The 14,684-nt window shown below is 61.2% G+C and overlaps 1 protein-coding gene across 2 annotated transcripts; it reads left to right on the forward strand.

Moving 5' to 3' along the window:
* Nucleotides 1–312: 312 nt before the first annotated feature.
* Nucleotides 313–8,235, forward strand: CCDC106 (coiled-coil domain containing 106). 2 transcript variants are annotated; one of them, XM_054009909.1, is made up of 7 exons: nt 313–590; nt 2,103–2,163; nt 2,922–3,008; nt 3,432–3,539; nt 3,994–4,170; nt 4,751–4,954; nt 5,344–8,235. In XM_054009909.1, exons 3-7 carry the CDS (start codon nt 2,978–2,980, stop codon nt 5,658–5,660), a joined length of 837 nt encoding a protein of 278 aa, XP_053865884.1. In that variant the 5' UTR covers nt 313–590; nt 2,103–2,163; nt 2,922–2,977; the 3' UTR covers nt 5,661–8,235. The 2 variants fall into 2 exon arrangements, with proteins under 2 accessions (XP_053865884.1, XP_053865883.1); XM_054009908.1 differs by having other exon boundaries at nt 316–590; nt 4,748–4,954.
* Nucleotides 8,236–14,684: the final 6,449 nt, after the last annotated feature.

Raw genomic sequence — 14,684 nt, forward strand, 5'->3', positions numbered from 1 at the left:
GGAGGGGATTGAGATGGATGGATGATGGAGGGGGTTTGGGGGTGGCTGATGGAGGGGATTGAGATGGATGGATGATGGAGGGGGTTGAGGTGGATGGATGATGGAGGGGGTTTGGGGGTGGCTGATGGAGTGGAGTGGGGGGCGGGATGGATGATGGAGGGGGTTTGGGGGTGACTGATGGAGGGGATTGAGATGGATGGATGATGGAGGGGGTTGGGGTGGGTGGATGGATGGATGATGGAGGGGGTTTGGGGTGGCTGATGGCTGCGCCTGGTGAGGCTAGAGGGGTGTCTATGGGGATGTCTGGAGCTCTCTCTCTCCAAGCCTTTACCCCCTCCCTCAGTCCCCCCAGGGGAAGTTGCTGGGGGGGGGAGCGCTGGCTGGGGGAGAGGCTGGGCCCTGGTGGGGTGTGTGTCGCTCCCCGCCGCTCTCTCTGGCACAGCGCTCCCCCCACGCGTGTCTCTGCCCTGCGTGCGTGGGCGATTCCCCCCCCCCACCCGGCGGCGCTTTGCAGACGCTCCCTGGCTCTGCCAGGGGAGGGGGGGGCTGGCTTTGCAGCCCGGTTGCTGGGGGTTCGCGTGCAGATCTGGGTGAGTGGGGATGGGGGGGGGGTTGTTCTCTGCAGACCCCAGACCCCCCCGGGAACCCCCGTGCGCCCTCTCCCTTTGCAGTCCCCCCCCCCGTTCCCCTCAGCCCTGGGGCCAGGGGGAAAAGTCTCTTTGCTGTGGGTCTATTTTGTATCCATTTTAGGGAGGTGGGGGAATCGAGGGATACTTTTGTCCCCCCCCACGACCCCATCTCTTTTGCACCCCCCCGCCCCCGGCAATCCAGGCTGGGAGCAGCCGAGTTATTGCAGCTTCACAGCAAAACACCCAGCGGAGGGGGGAGGGGCACAGAAGCCATTTTTAGGGCGATTTCCCCCCATTTTGGGGCACTCGAAGGAATCGGGGCGGGGAGGGCTGGGACCAGGAGTCTAGACGTGGGGGGGGGGGCGAGGGTTAGAGTCGATCTGAAAGTTTGGGGGGCGAGGGGGGCCCTGGATCTGAGATACGGGACTGAGGGGCTGTGGGGGCCCCAGGATGTGATGTACAAGACTGGGGGTCTATGGGGGGTGCTGGATCTGAGGTATAGGACTGGGGGGCTCTGGGGGGGGGGCCTGGATCTTATGTACAGGACTTGGGGGGTTCTGGAGGGCCCTGGAGCTGAGGTATAGGACTGGGGGGCTCTGGGGGGGCCTGGATCTGATGTACAGGATTTGGGGGGTTCTGGGGGGCCCTGGAGCTGTGGTACAGGACTGGGGAGCTGTGGAGGCCCCAGGATCTGATGTACAGGACTGGGGGGCTGTGGAGGGCGCTGGATCTGATGTATAGGACTGGGGGGCTGTGGCGGGCGCTGGATATGATGTACAGGACTTGGGGGGTTCTGGGGGGCCCTGGAGCTGATGTACAGGACTGGGGGGTTCTGGGGGGCCCTGGAGCTGAGGTACAGGACTGGGGGACTCTGGGGCCTTGAATGCAGGGTGGGGGGGCATGGGACTGAAGAAACACTTGGGGGTGTTTGTAGGGGGAGGGGCTGTGATGTGGGCTGCTTCAAAGTGGAAATGCCCATCCCCCATGTCCTAAAATTCTTGCTGATCTCTGAGGGTCCAGGCATGGGGGGGGATAGGGTAATTGGGGGGTTCTGGACAATCTGGGGGGTCAAGGCCAGGAGTGTGTTGTTGCGTGTGTGACGCATGCTCATCCATGTGTCATAGCACACTTAGTGAATGGCGGAGGGGGATTCTCCTCCAGCTTAGTGGGCTAGGGTACCTGGAGCTATTGCTGACTAGGTGTTGAACTGAGGAGTAGAACCCAGGAGTCCTGGCTCCCAGCACCCCCCCCCCCCTCCCCGCTGTAACCACTAGACCCCACTCCCCTCCCAGAGCCGGGGATAGAACCCAGGAGTCCTGGCTTTCCTTTCACAAACCCCCACAGACTGGCTTTGCTCCTGCCCTTGCCCTCTGATCCCATGCAGCAGCGTCTGCGTGGCTCAGCAGGTGGCGGGTTCGAGTCCTGCTCCCGGAGAAGCGACCTGACCGTGTGCATCTTTTCTCCCTCCCCCAGGGCTGGCTGGCGGGCGGCGCAGGACGGGTTTGGAGCTGGGCTGCCGCACGGCCCGTCTCAGGTAGGTCCCTGGCTGACCGGCGGGGAGGGTCCGAGGGCAATTCCCACCGGGACAGTAAGGGGTCAGTCTCAGCCTCTCCCATCACAGCGCCTGCTGTGGGGAGCCAGGGCTGTGCCCCCCCGGATTTCCCCAAGCCCTGTGGGTGATTGGCACCCGGTTCTGGTTCTGGGCATAGCCAGCCTGAGGCAGCTACCGTCAGCTCTGGGGCACGGTGGCTACAGATGGAGATGGCACACCGGGGGGCATATATACAGTGATGGGGGATGGGTGGCATGCTGGGACGATTTGGAGTATGGGGGGTGCCCCGGGAGGTTATGGGTAGGGGCTCTCTGGGGCAGGTAGCGGCTGCCCCAGTGGTTTATGGGTAGAGGTTTTCTGGGGTTATGGGTAGCGGCTACCCCAGGGGGTTGTGGGTAGGGGCTTTCTGGGGCAGGTAGTGGTTGCCCCAGGGGGTTATGGGTGTCAGGTGGCCCGGGAAGTTTTGTGTAGCGGCTGCCCCGGGGGGTTATGGGTGGCGGCTGGCCTGGGGGATTATGGGTGGCGGCTGGCCCAGGGGATTATGGGTGGAGGCTGCCCTGGGGGGTTATGGGTGGAGGCTGCCCCGGTGGGTTATGGGTAGCGGCTGGCCTGGGGGATTATGTGTGGCGGATGGCCCAGGGGGTTACGGGTGGCGGCTGCCCTGGGGGGTTGTGAGTGGCAGCTCTCTGGGGCGGGTAGCAGCTGCCCGGGGTTAAAACCTCACTTCTCTCTCTCACCAGCGTCCCCGTGCGGCAGCCAGGGGCCCGCCAGGCCGGGGCGCCGGGACGGAAGGAAAATGACTGAGAGGAATAACCGGAGGCGGACGAGTATGCAGGGCACGGGCAGCAGGGGGCGCCCCGGAGCCAGGCCCACATAGAGCTGGGGAGCCATAGGGACAAGAGGAGGGTACTGGGGGGGGCACATCAAAGTTGGGGCTCAGGGGGAGGGACTTCTGGGGTGAAAGGGGGCTGTGGGGGCTGGGGCGTGTCAAAGCTGGGAGGTGTCTGTGGGGGAGGGGCAGGGGAGCCAGTGGGGGATATGATCTGGGAGCGGGGAACAGTGGCTTGCAGTCAGGTTTTGGGGTGACCTTTTCCTGGGGGGAGGGGAGTCCCAGGGTATGGATGGGGGGTTGTTGTGGGGAGGGGTCCCTGCCCCGTTGGGGTAGGGGCTGGGCCGGGGCTGTCAAGGACCCACTGTGTGGGGGGTGGGGCTGGTTTTGGGGTCCCCCCGTGACACGTCTCTCCCTGCAGTGAAGAAGGACGATGAGGCCTACGAGATCTCCATCCCCTTCGAGGAGACGCCCCACCTAGAGCCCCAGATCTTCTACAGCCTCAGCCCCCCCCAGAGCAACTTCGAAGGTAGCCCCCCCCCCCGCACCTCTACCCCATGCCCCCATCCCCAGAGACTCCCCTGTACCCTCACCCCTGGGGGGGATGGGGAGATGGGAGGTGTTAGGTTTGGGGGGGGTTCAGTGGGGAGGAATCCAGGGCTGGAGGGCTAGTTTCTTTGTGGGGGGCTGGAGAGCCAGGGAAGAAAGGAGGGGGCATAGTGTGGGGGGAGGCCACCCGGGGCAGTGGGGCCCTGTCAGTGGGGGGAACGGCCGGTGGGGTGGAGCCAGTGAGGGTCAGGGTCCTGTTGGAGCAGATCAAGGTCCTCTTGCGGGGGGGGAAGAGACTGCTGGGGGGCAACGAGGGGGGCAGGGCCCCATTGGGAGGCAGATTCCGGCAGGGGTCAGGGCCCTGTCAGAGGGCAGAGGTTGGGGGGGGGTCAGGGCCAGGGGTGGAGGAGTCAGGTGGTGCCCCCCCCCCGCAGAGCTGCCGGAGCCGCCCCCGCCCGCCCTGGCGCTGATGAGCAGCATGAAGACCCAGCTGCACATGGCCCTGGAGCGCAACTCCTGGCTGCAGAAGCGCATCGAGGACCTGGAGGAGGAGCGGGATTTTCTGCGCTGCCAGCTCGACAAGTTCATCTCCTCCACCAAGGTGGACGCCGGTGAGCCGGGCAGGATGCCTGGGTCCCTTCCCTGGTGGTGGGAGGGGAGTGGGGCCTAGTGGTTAGAACACGGGGGGCTGGGAGCCAGGACACCTGGGTCCCTTCCCTGGTGGTGGGAGGGGAGTGGGGCCTAGTGGTTAGAACATGGGGGGGCTGAGAGCCAGGACTCCTGGGTCCCTTCCCTGGTGCTAGGAGGGGAGTGGGGCCCAGTGGTTAGAACATGGGGGGGCTGGGAGCCAGGACGCCTGGGTCCCTTCCCCAGCTCTGGATCCGTGCCCCCCTGTAGTGACTTTAGAAGTCAGAGGCGGCAGAGGGGGGCGTGTTGGGGCACTAGCTGGGGGAACAGCCTCTGTGTCCCCGTTTGACCCGATCCCAGGTCCCAGCTCTAGAGGGGCAGTTCCCTGGGCAGCAGGTGTGGTAGGGCTTTTATCCCTCCCATGGGCAGCCCCTAGGGGGCGCCGTATCTCCCAGCCAGAAGAGCTTGGTGGGGCGGGAGGTCGGGTCACTGACACAGCAAGGCAGGGAGGCTCCGGTGAGGTGCATGCTGGGACCCAGTCTCTGCTCCCCTCCCCCCCAGAAGATCACTGCCGCAGCAAGCAGCCTCCGCGGCGGGCGGAGGCGGCCGAGAGCCGGCCCGGCGAGGCCACGGACAACGAAAGCCTGGCGTCCTCGCTCAGCGCCGCCTCGGAGCAGGGCGGCTCTGCCGAGCGCAAGAAGCAGAAGCAGAAGGGGGGGGTGAGCCGGCGGCGCTTCGGCAAGCCCAAGGCCCGCGAGCGCCAGCGAGGTGAGTGGGGGCCTGCAGGGGGCGCTGGGTGTGGAGAGGAGGGAGCTGTGGGGTGGGCATGTGCCATGGGGTGAGGAGCAGGAAGGAGGCAGGGGGCTGTGGGGTGGGGTGTGGGGAACAGGAGGGGGACTATACGATTGAGGGGTCTGGCATGGGTGGGGTGGAGGGGCATGTGGGGGGAGGACTCCCTATGAGGGGCTTTGGGGGGCGGGGGCAGGTCCTCCTGAGGGGGCTGGCGGGGAGTCTGTGTCAAAGGAAAGGAATGAACAGGCTCTTCTCTCCTGGGCCTTTCTGTCCCCCTCCTTTCCTCTGTCCCCCCTCTATCCCTCCCCCCGGCCATCTCCCCGTCCCTCCCGTCCTTCTCGCCCTTGCCGTGGCCCGCCCGGCAGTCAAGGACGCCGACGGGGTGTTGTGCCGCTACAAGAAGATCCTCAACACCTTCCAGAAGCTGAAGAGCATGAGCCGGGCCTTCGAGCACCACCGGGTGGATCGCAACACGGTGGCTCTGACCACGCCCATCGCCGAGCTGCTCATTGTGGCGCCCGAGAAGCTGGCGGAGGTGGGCGAGTTCGACCCATCCAAGGAGCGGCTGCTGGAGTACTCGCGCCGCTGCTTCCTGGCACTGGACGACGAGACCCTCAAGAAGGTGCAGGCCCTCAAGAAGAGCAAGCTGCTGCTGCCCATCACCTACCGCTTCAAGCGGTGATGGGGCCCCCTGCTGCCCCCCCACCCCGGGACCCGTTACCCCGCAAACCGCCCTATCCCACTGCCGACACCAGCGCTGCTCCCTGGGATGCCCTCAAGCCACCCTATCCCACCGCTGGTACCAACACTGCCCTGGGACTCCTTCAAACCGTCCTATCCCACTGCTGACACCAGCGCTGCCCCCTGGGACGCCCTCAAGCCACCCTATCGCACCGCTGACACCAACACTGCCCTGGGACTCCCTCAAACTGTCCTATCCCACTACTACCACCGATGCCGCCCCCATCCCCTGGGATCTGTGATCCCGTGAATTGGCCTATTCCCACGCTGTCCCCCAAGATTCCCCTGAACTGGCCTGTCTCACCAATGCTGTCCCCACCCCTCAGGATCTGTCACCCCACGAACCTGCCTATCACACTGCTAACACCAAACACTGCCCCCTGAGACTCTCTCGAACCATCCTATCCCACCGCTAACACCAACGCCGCCCCACCCCGGGGCCCCTTGAAGCACCCTATCCCATGGCTGACACAAATACGTACCCAATCCCTGCTGCCCATCACCTCAGGCAGTGATGGGATCCCCTCCCCCCCCAAACACACTACTGCCCCCGGGACACCTCCTCCCACTGCTACCACAAATATTGCCCCCCAGATCACCTCTTGCTTCAAGCAATGATGGGACTAAGGCTCTGTCCCGCACCTATCACTTCTGGGAGTAATGTGACATCCCACCCCCACCGCATGTGATCCCACTTCTGGCTCCATCACCCCGGTACCATCCCCCTGGCACTGCCACCCACCCGCTATTGCTTAAAACAATGGTGGGACCCTGCCCTGCTCCAACAGGCCCCCCGCTACCATCAACCGCCTCACTTCGTCCCATTCCTCTGCCAGTCCCCTCTCCGTGTGGTCTGCAGCCACCCCTTGGTGAATCTCTCCACCCCAACGCGTGTTGAATGGCTTTGTTCCTCCCTCTTTCTGTGCACACCACCTGCTGGTCTCAGCACAGCTGGGGAGCCAGGACACCTGGGTTCTCTCCCCGGCTCTGGGACGGGAGCAGAGTCTAGTGGTTAGAGCGGGCGGGCTGGAGGGCCAGGATGCCTGGGTTCCATTTGACCTCTCTGGGGCCTTGGGGAAATTCCATTTTTCCTCCCCACTGGCAGAGCGGGGATCCCGCCCCTTTCCTGGGGCTGAGTGAGTCATGGGGCACTCAGTTCTGGGAGGGGGCTGTGCCTCCCGCCCTGTCCCAGGCCTGCCCATGGGAGCAGCTGAGCTGCTGGGCCATTGCGGAGGTTGGCATCGGGGCATGGCTCTGAGAGGCCCATTCCCACACCCCCGTCCTGGGGTAGGAGAGCTGTGATAGCAGGGGCTGGGCTGGGGCTAGCCGGGGGGCTTGCGCAAGGGGCCGTGAGCTGGGTGCTCTCTTGTGGCTCAAGGGGTTCTGGTGACATGGGTGGGGTGGGGCTGGCTGGAGCAGACTCCAGGAGTCGGGTCAGGTAGGAAAACGCCCGGCTCTCCTGCCCGTGAGGTGGGTCTGGCTGTGTTCTGGGAATGGGCCACGGGAGGGGGGCGGGGCTGGCCCCACGGGCGGGAGCTGGCACTGGAGGAAGGGATGGGGTCAGGTTGGGAAACAATTTGACCCTCTTGGACTCGGGTCCACTTCAGGCCTAAAAATTAGGCCTGAGCAGACCTCTATGACTCAGCAGGGTGGGGGATGGGACATGGGGCCTTTCCCCTCTAGGGGGCGCCAGCTCCCATCCGGCCCCAGGGCAGGGACTGACCGGCTCGGGGGGGCAGGGAATGGGGCACGGGGCCTTTCCCCTCTAGGGGGCGCCAGCTCTGATCATGACCCAGCTTGTCAATTTCACCCCAGGTTCTACAGTGCTGTTAAATTTATGGGGGGGGAGGGGTAGAGCCGAGCTGATTGGCCGAACAGGCTGCAGGGGGCTGTGCTGATTGGCCAATAGCTGCCCTGGCTACGTCTCCAACTTGGGGTCCGGATTCTGGACCCAACCTGCCTGCCTTGCCCTGAGCTCCCCCCTTTGATCCGTTCCATGTACAGATCCCCCCCCGCATATCCCATATTGCTTAGAGACCAAACCTGACCCCCATGCTCCCCATCCCCCCCCCGCCCTGCTCCATTGCCTGCAGACACCACCCTCCCCTCAGCAGGGCGGGGGCACCCCGTATGCCGAGGGCAATCTGGGGTTCCTACTCCGTCTGCCCCTGCCTGGCACCAATGGAAGCGCCAGATCGGGTCCCCCATCCCGCCCCTCTCACGAGGGTTGTCATTGATTCACTTCGCTCCCTGTCTTGGGGGGTGATTTCCCCGCCCCTCACTGCGGCCCTGAGCCACCAGGTCTGTATGTGTGCAAGGAGCTGTACACGGCAGCGTGGCCGGGACATCCCTTTTTATTCAGTGTAACAAACTCTCTTCTCCACTGTGCCTGTTCTTTCATGCCCTCTCTCTCTATGTTTAAAAAAAAAAAGAGAAAAGAAAAAAAAATCTACAAAAAAAAATCAATTTATTAATAGAATTTAAATTAAAAAAAAGAAGAACATTTGGAATAAATCAAGGCCTGCGTCTCATTTAATTACCCAAATCTTTCGTTTCCCTTGGGCCTAAAACCAGCTGCCTCTGGGGTAGGGTGGGGGGCGGGGGCTGTTTATACAGGAACCCCTCGCCCTGTGCGGAAATACGACCACCTCTGGGGTGGGGGCTCTATACAGGAACCCCTCGCATGGGGCTGAGATGTGGCCCCTCTGGGGTGGGGCACGGGGGCTGTTTATACAGGGATCCCGCACCTGGTGTTAGGCATGGCCCCTCTGGGGCAGCAGCTGTTCAGATGGGGACCCCACACCTGGCACTGAGATGTGGCCCCTCTGGGGTCGGGTGCAGGGCTGTTTTTATAGGGACCCCATGCCTGGCACAGAGAGGGCCCATGGGTGTGATCTCGTGCAAAGCCGGCGCAATACCGGGCTAGATGGGTGCATCGGTCTGATCCTCTGACCTGAAGGGGCGCTATCGGCCCCTCCTCCCCTTGTGGGGCCAGTGGAGCAGCGGGGAGAGACTCCCACTGCAAGGGGCTGGAGCAAAGATTAACTGAGGCTGGGCCCAGACCATCCCTGACCAGGGACACCCTGCCCCCCCCCCCACCCCACACCTTTCTGAGCCACGGCCCAGAATCCCCTCTGGAGCTCAGAAACCCCCCACCTACCCCAGCGGAATTCTCCAGGGTGAGAGGATTTCGGAGAGGGCGGCTGAATCCATCGGACATGGAAGGAGGAGGGGTGGGGTCATACTGAACAGAACTCCTGGGTTCTCTCCCCGGCTCTGGGAGTGGAGTGGGGGCTATTGGTTAGAGCGGGGAGGCTGGGAGCCAGGACTCCTGGGTTCTCTCCCCGGCTCTGGGAGTGGAGTGGGGGCTATTGGTTAGAGCGGGGAGGTTGAGAGCCAGGACTTCTGGGTTCTCTCCCTAGCTCTGGGAGGGGTGTGCGGTCTAGTGGTCAGAGCAGGGGGGTGCTGGGAGCCAGGACTCCTGGGTTCTTTCCCCAGCTCTGGGAGGGAAGTGGGGTAAATGTTGTACTTAAAGTACTGCACAGGATCTTTTCAGGGGGAATAAGACAAAACGCCACATTTATTAGTAATACATGTATTAATTAACACTGTATCATATGCATATGATCTGTATTACACTCATGCACTCACATACACACACACTCTGTCTTGTTGTTACCAATTAGTTGCTCCCCTTAACTGCACTGGCCAGGTGAGTTAGATGGGGGAGGGGGTGGAGCCGGGCTTCTGCCGATCCGGATCGATGCTCCCATGTTGACAAGACGAGACCCAGGGTCCTCGGCAAGACATCTCACATTTATAGCAGCTTCCCTCTCATGCAAATCTACACCAAATGCAAAATCTGTGTCTGTGTCCATTGGTCCTTTGTGCTGCTTTCTTCTGGGTGTTGTCCCAATGCTGCAAAGAGAGTGTTTCCAAAAGAAGGTGCTGGCTTCTAAGCCCTGAGGCCAGCAATATGTCTGCTCTTCTTTAATGAGCCCACTTGACAAGTTTGATTGTTCTTGGGTCTGGCTTCCATCCCCTCTCCAAGGGTTGCAGCTGTCTGGAGGTGCTGCCTTCCAAGCCTTTACTCATTCATGATTCGTTCATGAGCGTTGGCCTGCTAAACCCAGGGTTGTGAGTTCAGTCCTTGAGGAGGCCACTTAGGGATCTGGGGCAAAAATCTGTCTGGGGATTGGTCCTGTTTTGAGCAGGGGGTTGGACTAGATGACCTCCTGAGGTCCCTTCCAACCCTGATATTCTATTCTATGTTAACATGGCAATTGATTAAGAGTGGGGACAAGATCTTGTCCTACTGCTAGCAAAGAGACATTTTTCTTCTATCTTATTCTATCCTTAGGGGCTATAACATTATACCAAGGTTCAATACAGTTTCTATATGAGGCTTTGATACAAAGTCCCATGAAAACAGAGGTCACACGTGGGTAAACCCACTACAAGGTTATAGGAAGAGGCACAATGTAAAGTCATATGAAAATTATCAGAGATTTATCTACATCTAGTGGTCAGAGCAGGGGAGTGCTGGGAGTCAGGACTCCTGGGTTCTCTCCCCAGCTCTGGGAAAGGAATGGGGTCTAGTGGGCTTGTCATGATTTTGTGGCCCCAGGGCTTATTAATTATGGGCACCTGGGACGGGCTGTCCCCCTGCTGTTCTTCCCTGCACTTGGGGCAGGCTCTGCCTCCTCCACAAGATTCAGACAGCGCCTGGCGCGAAGGGGCCCAGTGAGAACACTTGACTCCACGGCCTCTCCCTGTTCATCTGTAGGGGGGAGCTTTGGAACACTGCATGCCACCCCCCAAATGTCTGGCCGTGCCCTGGGCATCTCTCTGGTGGGAAAGGGAACACACGAAAATCAGGCCCACAGCCCCTTTGGGGCACCCTCTGCTGCTGGAAATCACAGGCACCGGCTTACTAGAGGGTAGTCCTGTGGGCCAGCCCTTTAAATGCAAATGGGCCCTGGCTGGGGGAGGGCGGACCTGGATTTAGTGGGGGTGGGGGTGGGGGTGAGGGGCCCAGCTGGGGGGGGATGACAAGATTTTACTGTGGGGGGGCTAGATGGAGTTGTGGGGCAAGGGGCCACCTCAGCAGGGTGACCTGGTCAGGGCAGAAATACATCCTGGTGGTAGTAGAGTTCGCTATGCGTTACCCCGAGGCAGTGGCCTTGTCCTCTATCGAGGCAGACACCTTGGCAGACGTGCTGCTGACCATTTTCAGCAGAGTGGGGTTCCCCAAGGAGGTCCTTACAGACCAGGGGTCTAACTTCATGTCAACCCTGCTCCAGTGCTTGTGGGAGAAGTGTGGGGTCCGACACACCTCGGCCTCAGCCTACCACCCTCAGTCCAACGGGCTAGTGGAGAGGTTCAATGGGACCCTAAAGAGATGCTGAAAACCTTTATGGACCAGCACCCGCAGTACTGGGACAAATATTTACCCCACCTGCTGTTCGCATACAGTGAAGTGCCCCAGGAATCCACAGGGTTCTCCCCGTTCGAGTTGCTGTACGGGAGGAGGGTGAGGGGGCCCCTGGACTTGATGAGGGCCGAGTAGGAGGGAAAGGTCTCTCCCGATGGGGAATCAGTGGTGGAGTATGTACTGACTTTCCGGGAAAAGCTCGTGGAGCTCATGGGCTTGGCTAGGGGAAACCTAGCAAGGGCCCAGAGGAAGCAGAAGGTCTGGTATGACCGCTCAGCACGTGCCCGTGCCTATGCTACCGGGGACCAGGTGATGCTCCTCATCCCCGTGAGGAAGAACAAGCTGCCTGGGACGGCCCCTTCAAAGTCATCAGACAAGTAAACGAGGTGAACTATGTAGTGGAACTGTCCAACTGGGCACACAGCCACCAGATGTACCATGTCAACATGATGAAACCGTGCTGGGACAGGGAGAAGTTGGTGCTGGCTGTGTGGGGGCTGTGGGAGAGGACCCCCTGGTGGGACTCCTCCCTGCGGCTGGGGCTGACCCCTCGCTAGAATCAATTCCCCTCTCAGACCAGCTAACCCCTGCCCAGCAGGCAGAGATCGGAGCCGTGCTGCATTCATACTGGCGGCTGTTCTCCAACCGGCCTGGGCTCACTAACCTGGCTGTCCACTGGGTGGAGATGGGAACCAACCCTCCCATCAGGTGTTCCCCATTCAGGGTCACTTGGAAAACAGCCCAGACCTGGAGAGAGAGGTCAGTGACATGCTGGCTTTAGGGGTGATCCAGCCATCTGCCAGCCCCTGGGCCTCGTCGGTGGTGCTGGTCCCCAAGAAGGACGGGTCGATCCGGTTCTGTGTGGACTATCAGAAGCTCAATCCCATCACCGTGTCTGATGCCTACCTCATGCCTAGGACCAATGAGATCCTAGACAAGTTGGGGGGCGCCCAGTTCCTCACTACCATGGATCTTACCAAAGGCTACTGGCAGGTGCCTTTGGACCCGGAGGCCAGGGCGAAGTCCGCCTTCACCACTCCAATAGGGCTCTTCGAGTTCCTGGTCCTGCCTTTCGGCCTCAAGGGGGCACCTGCCACCTTCCAGCGCCTGGTGGATCAGATTAGCCAGACCTGGGAGGAACATGTGTCCCAGGTGAAGAGGGTGCTGGGTTGCCTCCAGGATTGACCATAAAAGCTGAAAAGTGCAAGGTGGGGATGGCAGAGGTGTCCTACCTGGGCCACAAGGTGGGGGGAGGCCACCTGAAGCCAGAGCCGGCTAAAGTGGAGGCAATCCAGGATTGGCCACTCCCCAGACTAAGAAGCAGGTTCCGGCTTTCATTGGGATGGCGGGGTACTACCTGAGGTTTGTGCCCCACTTTAGCTCCCTGGCAGCTCCCCTCACGGAGCTGTGTAGGAAGGGAAAGCCGGACAAGGTGGTCTGGACCGAGTAGTGCCAGAGGGCTCTCTGTATGCTGAAGGGGGCACTTATCCAAGGCCCGGTGCTGGTAAACCTAGGGTTATCATATTTCAACAATCAAAAAAGAGGACGGGAGGAGCCCCGCCCTAGCCCCGCCCCTGTCCTAGCCCTGCCCCCGTCCTGTCCTAGCCCCGCCCCTGCCCCTTCCACTCCCTCCCACTGCCTGCCCCTTTAGAACCCCCAACCCTCCCCCCCACTCCTTGTCCCCTGACTGCCCCCCAGGACTCCACCCCCTCCCTAAGCCTCCCTGCCTCTTGTCCCCTGACTGCCCCCTCCTGAGACCTTCCCCACATCCTAACTGGCCCCCTAGGACCCTACCCCCTACCTGTCCCCTGACTGCCCCAACCCTTATCCACCCCCCCACCCCCTGACAGCCCCCCCAGAACTCCTGACCCATCTAAACCCCTCTGCTCCCTGTCCCCTGACTGCCCCCTCCTGGGACCCCTGCTCCTAACTGCCCTCCAGAACCCCACCCCCTACCTAAGCCTCTCTGTTCCTTGTCCCCTAACTGCCCCCTCCTGAGACCCCCCCCACCTGTACCCTGACTGCCCAAAACCTTACACCCCCAACCCCCAGACAGCCCCCCCCCGAACTCCTGACCCATCCAACCCTCCCCCCTGCTCCCTGTCTCTTGACTACCCCCTCCCCGAACCTCCCTGCCGCTTCTCTGGCCCCTGGCAGCGGGGGAGGGGAGCAGGGTCGGAGGGCCGGTGATCTGTGAATGCAGGGAGGGCGGGGGAGGGAGGGAGAGGAGGGGAGTGGGGTGTCAAGTTTCAGGAGAGAGGAGAGGGGAAGTGCAGGAAGGGCTCTGGCTCTGGCTGTCGGAGCCCCGGCTGCTTTGTAAGCCGCGCGCACGCTCTGTATGGGGGGGAGGAGGGAAAGTCCGGACATTGACAAATTCCCCCCGGATGCTATTTTTAGTTAAAAAATCCGGACATGTCCGGGGGAATCCGGACGAATGGTAACCCTAGGTAAACCCAGATTTTAACAAACCCTTCCTGGTGTTCACCAACACCTCAGACACAGGGCGGGTGCGGTGCTGATGCAAACTGATACTAAGGGGGAGAGACACCCATTGTGTACCTGAGCAAGAAGCTGGTGCCCCGGGAGCAGCACTATGCGGCCATAGGGAAGGAATGCCTGGCCATGGGGTGGCCCCTTAACAAACTGCAGCCATATCTATTTGGGCGGCATTTCACTGTGTGCACCGACCATTCACCCCTGACGTGGCTGCACCAAATGAAAGGGGCTAATGCCAAACTGCTGAGATGAACCTCCAGGGGTTTGACATGGAGGTGGTCCATGTGAGGAGGAGTGCCAATGTTATAGCCAAGTATCAGAGGGGTAGCCCTGTTAGTCTGGAACTGTAAAAAGCAACAGAGTCCTGTGGCACCTTATAGACTAACAGATGTATTGGAGCATAAGTTTTCGTGGGTGAATACCCACTTTGTCAGACGTATGCTTTATCACGGGGCGGGGGCTCTGAACTTCCCCAGGTCACTGGCTAAGTGACCCTGCTCCGTTCAGCCTCGAAGGGGGGAGAGATGTGACGAAGTGGGGGATTTTCTTGTTTTTCCAACGTTTTGCATGCAGAGGGGGTGGGACTCAGTTTCCCTGGGTGTTACTGGTTTAACGAGGGGAGGGGAGAGGGAGTTTGTTGTTACAGAGGACCGGAGAAGGAACTTGGGACCCCAGCCAATGGCCTGGAGGACGGATACCCCAGCGACGGGTGGCCTGGTGACCCGGAGGCCCAGCTCAGGAGTTGCAGCCAGTTCTGGTCAGTGGGAGGACAATGGGCTGTAAAGAGAGGACCCTGGTGACCTAAAGAGAGGACCACCAGCCGGTTCCAGCCAGAGGGAGCCAGAGGACAGAAGAGAGGAGAGGAGGCCCAGGACAGACGTGTTTCCGCCTCTGTTTCCCCGGAAAGAAGACAATGGACAGAGGCGGGACTTGGGGCCAGTGATATCAGGGAAACAGAGGGGGCTCTGGGCTGGGGAGGAGGCAGAGCCCACCTGGATGCAGGGGAGACTGGGATGTGCTGGGCTGAGGGAGGCC

This window comes from Malaclemys terrapin, chromosome 20 (genome assembly GCF_027887155.1).
Source record: "Malaclemys terrapin pileata isolate rMalTer1 chromosome 20, rMalTer1.hap1, whole genome shotgun sequence".
Taxonomy (NCBI): domain Eukaryota; kingdom Metazoa; phylum Chordata; order Testudines; family Emydidae; genus Malaclemys; species Malaclemys terrapin.

Coding starts and splice junctions, on each gene's coding strand:
- CCDC106 (XM_054009908.1), top strand. CDS start 2,978: ATGACTGAGAGGAATAACCGGAGGCGGACGA. Junction 3,540..3,993: donor CCCCCAGAGCAACTTCGAAG/GTAGCCCCCCCC, acceptor CCCCCCCCGCAG/AGCTGCCGGAGCCGCCCCCG. Junction 4,171..4,747: donor CTCCACCAAGGTGGACGCCG/GTGAGCCGGGCA, acceptor CCTCCCCCCCAG/AAGATCACTGCCGCAGCAAG.